Source organism: Heterodontus francisci, chromosome 3 (assembly GCF_036365525.1).
Source record: "Heterodontus francisci isolate sHetFra1 chromosome 3, sHetFra1.hap1, whole genome shotgun sequence".
NCBI classification, from domain to species: Eukaryota; Metazoa; Chordata; class Chondrichthyes; order Heterodontiformes; family Heterodontidae; genus Heterodontus; species Heterodontus francisci.
In genome coordinates this window covers 29,162,795-29,178,911 of record NC_090373.1, presented here as the reverse complement: position 1 = coordinate 29,178,911, position 16,117 = coordinate 29,162,795, and the positions used below count along the sequence as shown (strand labels likewise).

Here is a 16,117-nt window from a genome sequence, read left to right as displayed (position 1 = left end):
TGTACACCAGCACAAAGCATTCACAGATGGCCTTTTCCTGTTCTGTATATCCCAGAATCTCGAGTCTGTCCTCATAACTACAGCATACTCCTCCTGTCTTTTACAATAGTTTGTGCTGTCTTCTTGGAACTGTCAACAGATTTTGAGATTATGATACTGTATAGACTGGGAGTTTACATAATGATGCAGCTACTGACTACTCATACAAGCAAGTATGAAGCCCAGCAAGTGGCAAGTGCTAAATATATTAAATAAGTGTTACAGAATCACAAGGAGAATGTTCATAAAAGGCTATTCCTACAGAATGCTGAGTTTTCTCCCTGAATCTGAAGTGGGATATATTGAAGGAAGGATCTGGGAGAGGAAGATACCCAGTGGTGGTGATCCATGTATGGGTAAACTATATAGGACACAACAATAAAAGAGCCTTCAGAGTCACTTACAGGAGTACCACCTCATAACTCATAGTTCTCGGATATAGTTGCACTGTTTGGGAAAGGAATAAAGTTCACGAAGAAATTGATGATTTGAGATGTTATCTGTGGCTCGGTTGGTAGCAATCTCACCTCTAAGTCTGAAGGGCGTTGATTCAAGACCAAATCCTGAACTCAAGCATATAATCCAGGCTGAACTCCTGTACAGTACTGAGGGAGTCTTGCACTATTGGAGGTAACACCTTTCAAATGAGATGCGAAACCAAGGTCTCAACTGCCTTCTCATGTGGACGTAAAAGATCCCACTGCACTGTCTGAAGTGCAGCAGGGGAGTTCCTTCCCAGTGTTCTGTCCAATACTTCTCCTTCAACCAATTATCACTAAAACAGATTGACTGGTCATTATCTAATTTCTGTTTCTGGGACCTTGCTGTGTGCAAATTGGCTGTGACACATTCTACATTACAATAGTATAATTCAGAAAGTACTTAATTGACAGTCAGGCACTTTGGGATGTTCTGAGGCCGTGAAAGGCACTATAGAAATTTAAGTCTTTTCTTTCAGTGGTGTATGTCACCAGATAGCATGTTCCAATTGATTAAAGTGTTAAATGGTTGGATGCTCCTACGATCTATGGTAACTAAAAGCTCCCTGTCAGGCAGGTGGACAGGAGCTACTCATATGGGTTTCTTTAATTAATTAATTAATTTAGAACTTAAATGTTTGTGTTCCAGATACTTGTGTGGTTTTGAGGACTATTGCAAGTCGGCTAACATTCAATTTCCAACATCACTGCAAGGGAACATTAAAACAGAGAAACAGAAGAAAGAATGTGAAAAAGGTCGTGACAACCTTGATCATAAAGAGGAAAAAGAAAAGTTGCAAAACACTAAGCCAGCAATGGCTGAAGTTGAGAGTGAAGATGAGGATGAAAGCAAAAACGTTGTTCATGATGATGAACTAAAGGATCAGGAAGCAAAATCCCTGAGGGTAAGTACTGAATAATGTGTGTTGGATGACATTGTGTGGAATTGTCAGAGGGCACTGGAATTGTACTGGTACCCTTAAAATACCTTGCATTGATGGTGAGGATGGCAATTCTCAGCTGTTGCTTTCAATCTTCAGCACGTCAACATCAAATGGCTCTCATTAAGTTACATCAGTCTCACTTTGTTAAACTGCCACAAGCTTTAAGAAAAAAAGGGAGTTGTGATGTTGACTTAATTTTGAATGCAGACCCTTTTATGGAACCCCAGGTACAGAATCATCTCCTTGACATGAAAAACTGGGGTTATTTTGCCTAGATCAGAGAATATTAGGGGGCTGTTTGTCAGAGGGGTTCCAAATCATGAAGGGTTTTGATAGAGTAAATGAGAAAAAACTGTTTCCAGTGGCAGGAAGCTTAATAATCAGAGGACATAAATTTAAGTTAATTGACAAAAAATGAGAGGTAAGTTGAGGAGAAACTTACTTATATGTTCTCGAATGCACTGCCTGAAAGGGTAGTTGAAGAAGAGACAATAGTAACTTTCAAAAGGGAATTGGATAGATACTTGAAGGAGAAGTTGTTGCAGGGCTCTAGGAAAGGACATGGGAATAGAACTAACTAGATAGCTCTTTCAAAGAGCCAGCACAGACACACTGCACCAAATGGTCTCCTTCTGTGCTGTATCTTTCAATGAATCTGTGTTTGACCATTTAAATGAGAGCAAATATTACCATTCACACCCCATTTCCAAAGTATACAACTGTGATGTCTCTTGGGTCTGGACAGAGAGACAAAGACTGCAGGCTGCTGAACATAATGGTGTCTTCTTCATTCTGTTTTACTTTCACTTTCTGTTTGCTAGCATGTGTGCTGTGCAGCAGTCTCTAGAGTACACAATGCAATTGCAATTTCAAAACGCTATCTCAAAACACTATAACACCACAACGGCCATCAATTCATCTACCTGATGAGGAATCAGACTGGGTTTTACCCTCTTTTCCCCATTTTCTTCGCTCTGACCAAAGACTTTTTGCCAACAGTTATTAGGATAAACCCAGGCATAGGTGGTGTGAATGTTTGAGGAACTGAAAGCAATAAATATCACAGTGTATGTCTATTTGCAATCAGCCTTGCTACCAGCCATGTTCCGAATTTTCAAGGACTTTAGTTGGCCCTCACATTACACCAGAGGCACATCTATCTGTCCCAAGACACCCAGCACACATATACAGGAATCCTCCCCCATGGTGGCAGTCGTGGCTCAATGTGTAGCACTCTCACTTTGGAGTCTGAAGTTCCGAGGTACAAATCCCCTGTTGATAGACTTGCGTATATAATCCATGCTGACACTGTTGGAGGTGCCGTCTTTGCAATGAAACATAAACCAAGGCCTCCTCATCTCTCTCAGGTGGATGTAAAATATCCCATAGGACTATTTCGCTGAAGAGCAGGGGAGTTATCCCCAGTGTCCAGGCCAATATTTATTCTTCAGCCAACATCACAGTAAAAAAACAGATGATTTGGTCATTATCTTATTGTTCTTTGTGGGATCTTGCTCTGTGCAAATTGACTGCCGGGTTTCCTGCATTACAACAATGACTATACTTCAAAAGATACTTCATTGGCTGTATAGCGATTCGGGACATCCTGAGATCGTAAAAGACGCTACGTGAATGTGTATGTTTTTTTTCTTGGCACAGTTATCTGAATGTGATGGTGAATCCCTGCACCTTATCCAAAAAGAACCAACAACAATTCATAGCAAGCAATAACTCTGGCCTTGATATTTGGGGCAGCCTGTCTATAATACTCCTAGGATGAGTAAACACAACGAAGATGAATAAGCTGCTCCTTTTCCAAATGCTCCCTGTTGTGGTTCCAGCCTAACAATGCATGGTGAAGTTGCTTTTCACAAGCAAACAGCCACAGCTATGACTCTGAAGCCTCCAACTCTCCAAGGTGAAGAGAGGGCCGAAGCTGATTCCAGATGTGATTTCAAGTATAATTGGGTGTTTAGGGGAAGATGATCAGTCAAGTTTTGAGACGTGGCATGAGAGATTTTTTAAGTCAAACTTAGAGTTCTACCATTCATATGAAACTTGATTGAGATCTCATCATATCAAGTCTTTAAAAATCCAATAAATCCCAGCTTTGACAGTCTTTGTTTTGTTGCACCCCAGCTACGGGTCTATCCTGACATCCCTCACACAACATCACAAAAATAGATCATCTGGTCATTACCACATTGCTGTTTGTGGGAGCTTGCCGTTTTCAAATTGACTGCTGCATTTCCTACAGTGATAGCACTTCAAAAGTACTTCATTGGCTTTGAAGTTCTTTGGGATGTCCTGTTGTTGTGAAAAGTGCTCTATAAATGCAAGTCTTTTTTTGACTTTTGACTATTAGAACTGTAAGGGCTGTGGGACAACATTGGTATCTTCAGCAAGATAGGTTGTCGAGGCAGAAATAAGGGAGAGAGAATGCAGCACTGATTGTTTCTGTTTCCATAGTGTCACAGGTGGGGGGGCCTCACTTTCATGGTTTCTTCACATTGTTGTGTAACTGGTGAAGGAAGAACTTGTACACACAGTCCTCGAACTGGCAAAAGATGCATTGCTCCTCTCGCCCCCAGATATCTGCACTGCAATTCTGGCCTCTTTCACATCTCTGTTCTCCATCACTCAACCATTGGCAGCCGTGCCTTCAGCCGTCTAGACCCTAAGCTTTGGAATTCCCTCCTCAATCCTCTTCACTTTCCTAACTCTTTCTCTTCCTTAATGACATTGCTTAAAATCTACCTCTTTAACTAAACGACTGATAGCGATCCTGTGAAGCATCTTGGGACATTTTACTGCGCTAAAGGTGCAAGTTGTTACCTCAGGCCTCCTGTACCAGTGGGTACTTTATTAATTGAAAACAGCTGGCAAGATCATTCCATTCTTTTCCATTGCCAAAATGTGAACAGTGATAAGCAGAGTTTCACACTGCTGCTTTTCTGCCTCAGCCTCTACCCATTTATCCCATTTGGTGACTGTTAAACAAAGTATTAGTAATAGGACAGCTAGTTCATGTGAGAATGTTAACAAACTGCCAATGCCTCATTATTGTCAGCAATGGCTCTGTGATAGCATTCTTAATTTTGAGTTAGAAATTTATGGCTTCGAGGCCCACTCCTAAACTCGAGCACATAATCCAGGCAGGCAATACTTAAGGAATGCTGCACTGTCCAGTGCCATCTTACAGATAAGATGGTAAACCGAGGCCCTGTCTGCCCTCTCAGATGAACGTTAACGATCCCATGGCACTATTTGAAGAAGAAAAATGGAATTCTTCACCGGTGTCCTGGCCAACCTTTGTCCCTCAAATCAACCTTTGTCAATCAATTAGCCACAGAAATAGATTAACTGGTTATTTGTCTCATTATTGTTTGTGGGACATTACTGAATGCAAATTGAGGTTGTGAAAGGTACTATGGATGCGTTATCTCTCCTTCTGGGTTGTTGTGTTTGCCTACATAACAGTGACTGCGCTTCAAGAATATGTTATTGGGTACTGCCTTGGTTATGTGTGTGGCTGGTTCTCAACAGAAAGTTTCATGACTAGGATTTGCTCATTGGCAGTTCTTTTAAGAGTGGTTCAGTAGATTTACACAGTGCATATGATAACCATTCAGAGTGGCAAAATACTGAGTTCAAGCACCAGTTTCTGAGAACCTGCCCCTTTCTGAAAGATGAAACCTGGTAACTATTTATAAACACATGAGAACTAGAAATACCTGCAATGTGACTTTGAGTGGTAACTTGTGGAAACCTGATCATCTGCCAAGAATGATTAGTCACCACAAAACATGCCGTAGTTTGGTGTGTTCCCTCCCTGACGAGCTGCTACTCTTCCATGGACTCCAGTGAAAGGGGAACACCAGAAGGGAGCTGCTTCATTACAACACCTGGACCTGGAGGGAGAAGCCTGGGAGCAGGTCACTCACCAATCAGTTGAAAACTGCTTGTAACCAGTTGTTTTGTCCTCATAGGCGCGAAAGAAGCACCTGCCAGAATTCACGACACAGGCACCAGATGCCAGAAAGGACAGCATCAAAGTGAAAACCGAAGAGAGTGAAGGAAGTAAAGGAGATCAAATCGGTGATGTGAAAGATATTCCCAGATGCAAAACGGAAGAATTAAAGACGGAAAAATTGGAAGATAAAGGAAAACATGGGTGAGTGTTTCATAATTTTAAGAAATTTAATGCTTGTTCTGATGAAGCTGTACTAAACGTTAAATGGTTGATCTGATGTAAACCAGCTTCTAAATCATTGGATGATGCGCCAGCTGAATTAGTTAAAGGGCGTCCTGTTTGATTGGCCTGGGACAGGGTTGTAATTTTCAAGGTATGTCGTTTTATTGAAGAAAATGTTGCTCCACACCATACAACAATGGACCTTTCAGTTACAGCCTTTCAGAATGGCCTTTGTTATTGCTACAGTAGGGCCTACTTCTATCAGACACCACTTTTCCAGGCAGTTAATGGAAGTGGGCAGTCTTTGACAATAATTGAAATGTTTTTATCATTGTGAAGCTAAGAAGTACAAGTCTTCACTTGATTCAGAGCTGCTTCGTTCAGATTATCCGATAATTCTGTTCTTCACCGCCATTCCCATTTTGCTGTTAATTCAAATGATTGAATAATTCCATTTTTTTAGTGTGAGCAACTTTGAAGCATTAGGAGTAGACTGTAACTTTGACTTGAAGGAAATTAAGTGGTTCTTGTACATGGTTGAGCTCTGGCACTTCAAGTCGTCCACCAATATAGACTGAAACCTGTGGGCTGATCCAGAGCACCATTGCATGATTAAAAACCATGCTCCTGGTATAAGAGTCATAGAGTTATACAGCACAGAAACAGGCCCTTTGGCCCACCGTGTCTGCGCCAGCCTCAAGCCTATCTATTCTAATCCCATTTTCCAGCACTTGACCCGTAGCCTTGTATGCTATCGCGTTTCAAGTGCTCATCTAGATACTTCTTAAATGTTCTGAGGGTTCCTGCCACTACCAGCCCTTCAGGCAGTGTGTTCCAGATTCCAACTGCCCTCTGGGTGAAAAAGATTTTCCTCAAATCCCCTCTAAACCTCCTGTCCCTTAGCTTAAATTGGTTATTGACACCTCTGCTTTCTTCCTATCTATCTATGCCCCTCATAATTTTGTATACCTCTATCAGGTCTCCCGTCAGCCTTCTCTGCTCTAAGGAAAACAACCCTAGCCTATCCAATCTCTCTTCATAGCTGAAATGCTCCAGCCCAGGCAACGTCCTGGTGAATCTCCTCTGCAACCTCTCCAGTGTAATCACATCCTTCCTATAGTGTGGTGACCAGAACTGTACACAGTACTCCAGCTGTGACCTAACTAGCGTTTTATACAGCTCCATCATAACCTCCCTGCTCTTATGTTCTATGCCTCGGCTAATAAAGGCAAGTATCCCATATGCCCTCCTAATCATTTTATCTACCTGTGCTGCTGCCTTCAGTGATCTGTGGACAAGTACACCATGGTCCCTCTGACCCTCTGTACTTCCTAGGGTCCTAGGAACACATATATATTCCCTTGCCTTGTTAGTCCTCCCAAAATGCATTGCTTCACACTTCTCAGGATTAAATTCTATTTTCCACTGCTGTGCCCATCTTACCAGCCCATCTACATCGTCCTGTAATCTAAGGCTTTCCTCCTCACTATTTACGACACCACCAATTTTCGTGTCATCTGCAAACTTACTGATCATATCTCGTTTATTCACGTCTAAATCATTAATGTACACTACAAACAGCAAGGGTCCCTGCGGTACACCACTGGTCACAGGCTTCCAATCGCAAAAACAACCCTCGACCATCACCCTCTGTCTCCTGCCATTAAGCCAATTTTGGATCCAGTTTGCCAAGTTGCCCTGGATCCCTTGGGTTCTAACCTTCTTAACCAATCTCCCATGTGGGACCTTATCAAAAGCCTTACTGAAGTCCATGTAGACTACATCAACTGCTTTACCCTCATCTATACATCTAGTCACGTCCTCGAAAAATTCAATCATGTTTGTTAGACATGATCTCCCCCTGACAAAGCCATGCTGACTATCCTGGATTAATCCTGTCCCTCAGAATTTTTTGCAATAGTTTCCCTACCACTGATGTTAAACTCACTGGCCTGTAATTACCTGGTTTATCCCCGTTACCATTCTTGAATAATGGTACCACATTCGCTGTCCTCCAGTCCTCTGGCACCCCTCCTGTGGCCAGAGAGGATTTTAAAATTTGTGTCAGAGCCCCTGCTATCTCCTCCCTTGCCGCAGATAACAGCCTCACATCTCATCTGGGCCTGGGGATTTATCCACTTTTAAACCTGTAAAAACTGCTAATACCGCCTCCCTTTCAATGCTAATTTGTTTGAGTATATCACAGTCCCCCTCCCTGATCTCTACACCCACATCGTCCTTCTCCATAGTGAACACAGATGAAAAGTAATCATTTAAAACCTCACCTACGTTCTCTAGCTCCACACACAAGATTGCCAATTTGGTCCCTAATGGGCCCTACTCTTTCCTTGGTTATCCCCTTGCCCTTAAAATACTTATTAAAAGCCTTGGGATTTTCCTTTATCTTGCCCGCCAGTGTTTTTTCATGCCCTTCTTCACTCTCCGAATTACTTTTTTAAGCATCCCCCTACACTTTCTATACTCCTCTAGGCTGTTTTCAGCCCCCTGAATCTGCCATAAGCCTTTTTTTTTTTTTCCTTATCCAATCCTCTATATCCCTTGATATCCAGGGTTCCCTGGACTTGTTGGATCGACCCTTCACCTTTATGGGAACATGCTGGCCCTGAACTCTCACTATTTCCTCTTTAAATGACTCCCACTGGTCTGATGTAGACACTTCTACAAGTAGTTGTTCCAAGTCACTTTGGCCAGACCCTGTTCTTTGTCCTTTTCCATAACTACCTTAAATCTTACTAGCTGAGCTATAACAGATCAATAATACCACTAATTTATTACAGATTAAAATGACCATTCAGCAAGTTTATGGGGAAAAAAAACTATTTTGGAGCTAACTCAAGGCCTTTGACTACACCTTGTGTTTTAATTGGCCCTGCCTCTGTTACAGCATCATACACTGGCTCCCAAACACCCACTATTGAGATGCAGGGCTGTGCTGGTTGGCCTTGGAATGAATCACAATTAAGGCTATATTTTTTCAACCTGCCTAAATGAGCTTGAATGTACAGTATCACAAAAGTAGCTTTTTGATAGAAGGTGCACCAGAAAATAGAAAATATCTTTGTCTCATTGTTTGGCCCCATTCCACCAGTTTCTCCACGTGGCAGTGTAGACACTGCAGGGAGTATAGGCAGAGGTCCAGAACCAAATGTGGGGGGGAGAGAGAGAGCTTGAACAGAGGTGGAGAGGAAGTAATGGGGAGAGAGCCAGGGAGGCGGGAAGAGACAGTGAGAGATACAGTTGTGGGGGAAAGAGAGATATACAGTGGGGTTGGCAGAGAGTTATAGGGCTGGATTTTAAGAGCCTGCCTTCGAGCTCAAAAAATGGCGGGCTGCATGCCAAAAGGCCGCAACGATCTCCCGCGTAGCGGCTCATTTAAATAGCCATGGCGGACCCCCCCCCCCCAAATCATGTGGCGGGGTGGGCTGTTTGTCGCCTTTAGCTAGCCCTGCTGGCAAATTTGAATTTTTAAAGTGAACCCCCACCCCTGCCCCCACCCCCAAAATTTACAAAATAAAATTGTAACACCCCTTTCCAAGCTCCCAATATAAATTACAATAAGTTTTTGCCCTTCCCCGCCCCCTCCAAAACACTTAACTTTGAATTCTGACCTTTCCCCCACCCCACCCCCCAGCCTGACGGCACAAAGTTGAAAGTGCACCCCTTCCCACCATTCCATACACTGATGATGCTTATTTGACCCCGTCTCTGCCCCACCCCTGCAGTAAAAATCTTAGCTCCTCTCCCCCCACCAGCGTCACACCTGCTTTCCCCAGGCGGAGAATTGAAGGCGTTGGGATTGCTGGCCACCACACCGAAGATCACAGCGGGCCTGGAAGATTCAAGGTAAATTCGTTCAAATTAATTCATCTCATTAATTTAAATATTTAAATGCAGGTCCCATCGCCTGGCAGGGGGGGAGGGGAAGTTGGGGGGTCGCTGCCACGTAGCCTCGCCACCGCTGGGAGGATCAGGCCAAGCCCTCCCAGCGACTGCCTCCATGGCATCTTCTGGCGGCCCCCCGCCTGCCACAGAAGCCGACGTCATAGACTTGGTAAAATCCAGCCCATACAGTGGGGTTGGCATAGAGATATATACAGTGGAGGGGAAGAGAGAGAGAGTTATATATGTTGGGAGGGGGAGCCCAGGGGACGGTTGTGTATTGGTAAAGTTAATGGATGAGTAATCCAGAAGCCCAGGCTAATGGTCCGGGACACGAGTTCAAATCCCACCAGGGCATCTGGTGGAGTTTTAAATTCAATTAATCAGTAAATATGGAATTAAAAGCTAGTCTCGGGAATAGTGACCATGAAACTATCGGATTGTTGTAAAAACCCTCTTGGTTCATGAGCGTCCTTTAGGGAAGGAAACCTGCCGTCCTTACCCAGTCTGGCCAACGTGACTCCAGACCCACAGCAATGTGGTTGACTGTTAACTGCCCTCTGAAATGGCCTAGCAAGCCACCCAGTTGTATCAAACTCCTACAGAAAAGCTGAAAAGGAATAAAACTGGACAGACCACCCGGCATCAACCTCGGCACCGAAAACGCCAACAGTGCCCTGGGAGTCCTCAACATTGACTCCGGACCCCATGACGTCTCTTTGCATCAGGTCGAACAGGCCAAGGAAACCTCCTGCTGATTACCACCCACTATCCTCCCTCAGCTGATGACTCAGTACTCCTCCATGTTGAACACCATTTGGAAGAAGCACTGAGGGTGGCAAGGGCACAGAATGTACTCTGGGTGGGGACTTCAATGTCCATCACCAAGAGTGGCTCGGAAGCAGCACGACTGACCAAGCTGGCCGAGTATTGAAGAACTTAGCTGCTAGACTGGATCTACGACAGGTGGTGAGAGAACCAACAAGAGGGAAAAAATATACTTAACCACATCCTCACCAGTCTAACTGTCGCAGATGCATCTGTTGATGACAGTCTTGGTAGGAGTGATCACTGCACAATCCTTGTGAAAATGAAGGCCGTTTTCACATTGAGGATATCCACCATCGTGTTGTGTGATATTACCACTATGCTAAATGGGATAGATTCAAAACAGATCAAGCAGCTCAAAACTGGCCATCCATGAGGCACTGTGGATCATCAGCAGCAGCAGCCAGAATTGTATTCACAATCTGTAACCTCGTGGCCCGGCATATCCCTCACTCTACCATTACCATCAAGCCAGGGGATCAACCTTGGTTCAGTGAACAATGTAGGACAGCATACCAGGAGCAGCACCAGGCATATCTAAAAGTGAGGTACCAACCTGGTGAAACTACAACACAGGATTACTTGCATGCTAAACAACAGAAAAAAAAGTCCAGCTCAGTTGGCGTAGAGAGATTGGGCGCCATGGGTTGCCTTTGTGGTCGTCGCATCTCATTGGACAGCTACCGCCCGCCTCAAACCGGGCAGCACCTGGTCAGAAAGGTTCTGTCATGCCACAGTCCACCTGCTTCAATGGGTGCTTGGAGCTTAGGGTCATTGCCTGACAAGTGGACTGTAATACCGCACCAAACAGCACAACAAAAAAAGGAAAGAAGGTACCAGGCCTTCGTTTTGCAAGCTGTAACGTCAAAACTATGTGTCCTGGCCTGTCTGAAGACCTTACACAAATTGACGACTCTCGGAAGACCGCCATCATTAACAACGAGCTCAATAGACCCACTTCAGGAGACGCCTCCCTGCGAGCGGATCACTAAGAGAGCAAGACTACACCTTCTACTGGCAGGGTAGGGATCCAGAAGAACCAAGACAGCATGGAGTGGGCTTCGCCATCAGAAACTCTTTGCTCAGCATAATGGAGCCACCTACAAATGGCTTGGAACGCATACTGTCTATCCGACTGCTCACCGCCTCTGGTCCAGTACACCTACTCAGCATCTATGCTCCAACACTCTGCTCCCCACCTGAAGCTAAAGACCAGTTCTACAAGGAACTCCATAATATCATTAGTAGCATTCCTAATACCAAACATTTATTCCTGCTGGGGGACTTTAATACCAGGGTTGGGGCCGACCATGACTCTCCTGCTTCAGGTGCTATGGCATTGGAAGGATGAATGAGAATGGACAGAGACTGCTGGAATTGTGTACCTATCACAACCTCGGCATCACCAACTCGTTCTTTCAAACTAAACCCTGTCACCAGATTTCATGGAGACACCCAAGATCACCTCATCGTCACAAGGCGAGCCTCCGTAAACAGTGTTCAAATCACACGCAGCTTCCACAGTGCGGACTGCGGCACCGACCACCCCGTGGTGTGCAACAAAGTTAGGCTCAAACCAAAGAAGTTGCATCACTCCCAGCAGAATGGCTGCCCGTGCATCATCACTACTAGAATTTCTTACCCACAGCTGTCACAAAAGTTTCTCAATTCACTTGAAAGAGCCCTTCAAAAGGAAGGGATCCAGAGACCAAGTGGGCCCACATCAGAGACGCCATCTATGAGTCAGCAATGACCACCTTTGGCAAACGTGAGAAGCAGAATGCAGATTGGTTTCAGTCTCACTTTGAACCAGTCATAGCCGCCAAGCGCACTGCACTGCTGAACAACAAGAAAGCCCCCAGCGAGTTAACATTCTTAGCACTTAAAGCCACCAGAAGCACCGCACAAAGAACAGCCAGGTGCTGTGCAAGCGACTACTGGCAACACCTATGCAGTCGTATTCAGCTGGCCTCCGACAACGGAAATATCAGAGGAATGTGTGATTGCATTAAGAGAGCTTTTGGGCCAACCATCAAGAAGATCGCCCCTCTCAAGTCTAAATCAGGGGACACGATCACTGACCCAAGCAAGCAAATGGACTGCTGGGTGGAGCACGACCTAGAACTGTACTCCAGGGAAAATGATGTCACTGATACCGCACAGTGCAGCCCAGTCTGCCAGTCATGGATGAGCTAGATGAACAGCCAACAAAATTGGAACTCAGTAACGCCATCAATTCTCTAGCCAGCGGAAAAGCCCCTGGATGGCATTACCCCTGAAATAATCAAGTGTGCCAAACCTGCTATACTCTCAGCACTCCATGAATTGCTTTGCCTGTGCTAAGATGAGGGAGCAGTACCACAGGACATGCGCGATGCCAATATCATCACCCTCTATAAGAACAAGGGTGACCGTGGTGACTGCAACAACTACCATGGAATCTCCCTGCACAGCACAGTGGGGAAAGTCTTCGCTCGAGTCGTTTTAAACAGACTCCAGAAGCTGGCTGAATGTGTCTACCCTGAGGCACAGTACGGCTTTCGAGCAGAGAGATCCACTATTGATATGCTGTTCTCCCTTCACCAGCTACAGGAGAAATGCCGCCAACAACGGATGCCCCTCTATGTTGCCTTCATAGATCTCACCAAAGCCTTTGACCTCGTCAGCAGACGTGGTCTCTTCAGATACTAGCAAAGATCGGATGTCCACCAAAGCTACTTAGCATCATCACCTCGTTCCATGCCAATATGAAAGGCACAACTCAGCATAACGGTGCATCGTCAGACTCCTTTCCCATCACGAGTAGTGTGAAACAGGGCTGTGTTATCGCACCCACACTGTTTGGGATCTTCTTCTCACTACTGCTCTCTCATGCGTTTAAGTCTTCAGAAGAAGGAATTTTCCTCCACACAAGATCAGATGGCAGGTTGTTCAACCTTGCCCGTCTTAGAGCGAAGACCAAAGTATGGAAAGTCCTCATCAGAGAACTCCTCTTTGCTGACGATGCTGCATTTGCATCGCACATGGAAGACTGTCTGCAGAGACTCATCGACAGGCTTGCAGCTGCCTGCCACGAATTTGGCCTAACCATCAGTTTCAAGAAAACGAACGTCATGGGACAGGACGTCTGAAATGCTCCATCCATCAATATCGGCGACCACACACTGGAAGTGGTTCAAGAGTTCACCTACCTGGGCTCAACCATTGCCAGCAACCTGTCTCTCGATGCAGAAATCAACAAGCGTGTGGGAAAGGCATCTGCTGCTATGTCCAGACTGGCCAAGAGGGTGTGGGAAAATGGCACTCTGACACGGAACACCAAAGTCCAAGTGTTTCAGGCCCGTATCCTCAGTACCTTGCTCTACGGCAGCGAAGTCTGGGCAACATATGTCAGCCAAGACATCTCAATGCATTCCATCTTCGCTGTCTCCGGAGAATCATAGCCATCAGGTGGCAGGACCGTATCTCCAACGCTGAAGTCCTCGAGACAGCCAACATCCCCAGCATGTATGCCCTACTAAGCCAGTGGCACGAGATGGATTGGCCATGTGAGCCGCATGGAAGATGGCAGGATTCCCAAAGGTGTATTGTACAGTGAGCTCGTCACTGGTATCAGACCCACCGGCCTTCTATGTCTCCACTTTAACGACGTTTGCAAACGCGACTTGAAGTCTTGTGACATTGACCACAAGTCGTGGGAGCCAGTTGCCAGCGATCGCCAGAGCTGGCGGACAGCTATAAAGGCGGGGCTGAAGAGAGGCGAGTCGAAGAGACTCGGCAGTTGGCAGGAAAAGAGACAGCAGTTTAAGGAGAGAGCCAACTGTGTAACGGCCTCAACAACCAACTTTACCTGCAACGTCTGTGGAAGAGTCTCACTCTAGAATTGGGCTTTATAGCCACTCCAGGCACTGCTCCGCAAACCACTGACCACCTCTAGGCGCTTACCCATTGTCTCTCGAGACAAGGAGGCCAAAAGGAATAAACAATAGAAGCAGCATGCTATAGACAGAGCTAACAATCCCATGACCAGATCAGATCAAAGCTCAGCAGTCCTGCCACATCCAGTCATGAATGGTGTTGGACAACTAACAGGAGGAGGAGGCTCAATAAATATCCCCATCCTCAATGATGGGGGAGCCCCACACAGCTGTGCAAAAGAGAAGGCTGAAGCATTTGCAACAATCTTCAGCCAGAAGTGTCAAGTGAATGATCCATCTTGGCCTCCTTCTGAGGTCCCCAGCATCACAGATGCCAGTCTTCAGCCACTTCAACTCACTCAACATGATATGAAGAAACAGCTGAAGGCACAGGTCACAGCAAAGGCTATGGGCCCTGAAAACATCCTGGCAGTAGTACTAAAAACTTGTGCTCCAATACTAACTGTGCTCTTAGCCAAGCTGTTCCAGTATAACCACAGCACTGGCATCTACCCGACAATGTGGAAAATTGCCTAGGAATGTCCTATCCACAAAAAGCAGGACAAATCCAGCCCGGCCAATTACCGCCCTATCAGTCTACTCTCAATCATCAGCAAACTGATGGAAGGAGTCATCAACAGTGCTATGAAGCAGCACTTGCTCAGCAATAACCTGCTCCCTGACGCTCAGTTTGGGTTCCAACAGGGCCACTCAGCTCCTAACCTCATTACAGCCTTGGTCTGAACATGGAGAAAAGAGCTGAACTCAAGGGTGAGGTGAGAGTGACTGTCCTTGACATCAAGGCAGCATTTAACTGTGTGGCATCAAGGAGCCTTAGTATAATTGACGTCAATGGGAATCGGGGAAAACTCTCCACTGGTTGGAGTCATACCTAGTACAAGGAAGATAGTTATGATTGTTGGAGGTCAATCAATGGGAATCGGGGAAAACTCTCCACTGGTTGGAGTCATACCTAGTACAAGGAAGATAGTTATGATTGTTGGAGGTCAATCATCTCGGCCCCAGGACATTACTGCAGGAGTTCCTCAGGGTAGTGTCCTAGGCCCAACCATCTTCAGCTGCTTCATCAATGACCTTCTCTCCATCCATAAGGTCAGAAATGGGGATATTCGCTGATGATTGCACAATGTTCACCATTCGCGACTCCTCAGATACCGAAGCAATTGGTGTCCACATGCAGCAAGACCTGGGCAACATTCAGGCTTGGGCTGATAAGAGACAAGTAACATTCATGCCACACAAGTGCCAGGCAATGACCATCACCAACAAGAGAGAATCTAACCATCTCTCCTTGACATTCAACGGCAATACCATCGCTGAAACATCCAGCATCAACATCCTGAGGGTTACCATTGACCGGAAACTAAATTGGAGTAGCCATATAAATACTGTGGCTACCAGAACAGGTCAGAGGCTGGGAACTCTGCAGCGAGTAAAATTCTGCAGCGAGTAATTCACCTCCTAACTCCCCAAAGCCTGTCCACCACTACAAGGCACAAGTCAGGAGTATGATGGAATACTCCCCACTTTTTGGATGAATGCAGCTCCAACAGCACTCAAGAAGCTCGACACCATCCAGGGCAAAGCAGTTCGCTTGATTGGCACCCCATTCATCACCTTCAACATTCACTCCTTTCACCACCGATGCACAGTGTCAGCAGTGTGTACCATCTACAAGGTGCACTGCAGCAACTCACCACACCTCCTTGGACAGCACCTTTCAAACCCACGAACTCTACCACACAGAAGGACAAGGGAGCAGGCTCATGGGAACACCACCACCTGCAAGCTCCA

General features: G+C 45.6%; 1 protein-coding gene across 4 annotated transcripts in view; it reads left to right on the top strand.

The window, feature by feature from the left end:
• The window catches only part of arid4b (AT-rich interaction domain 4B), a 201,097-nt gene that overhangs the window by 126,704 nt on the left and 58,276 nt on the right, over positions 1 to 16,117 (top strand). For all 4 annotated transcript variants that reach the window (XM_068020532.1, XM_068020511.1, XM_068020502.1 and 1 more), the window contains 2 exons: positions 1,168 to 1,423; positions 5,452 to 5,636. In XM_068020532.1, coding sequence (XP_067876633.1) covers positions 1,168 to 1,423; positions 5,452 to 5,636 — 441 coding nt within the window. The remainder of the gene's footprint in view (positions 1 to 1,167; positions 1,424 to 5,451; positions 5,637 to 16,117) is intronic.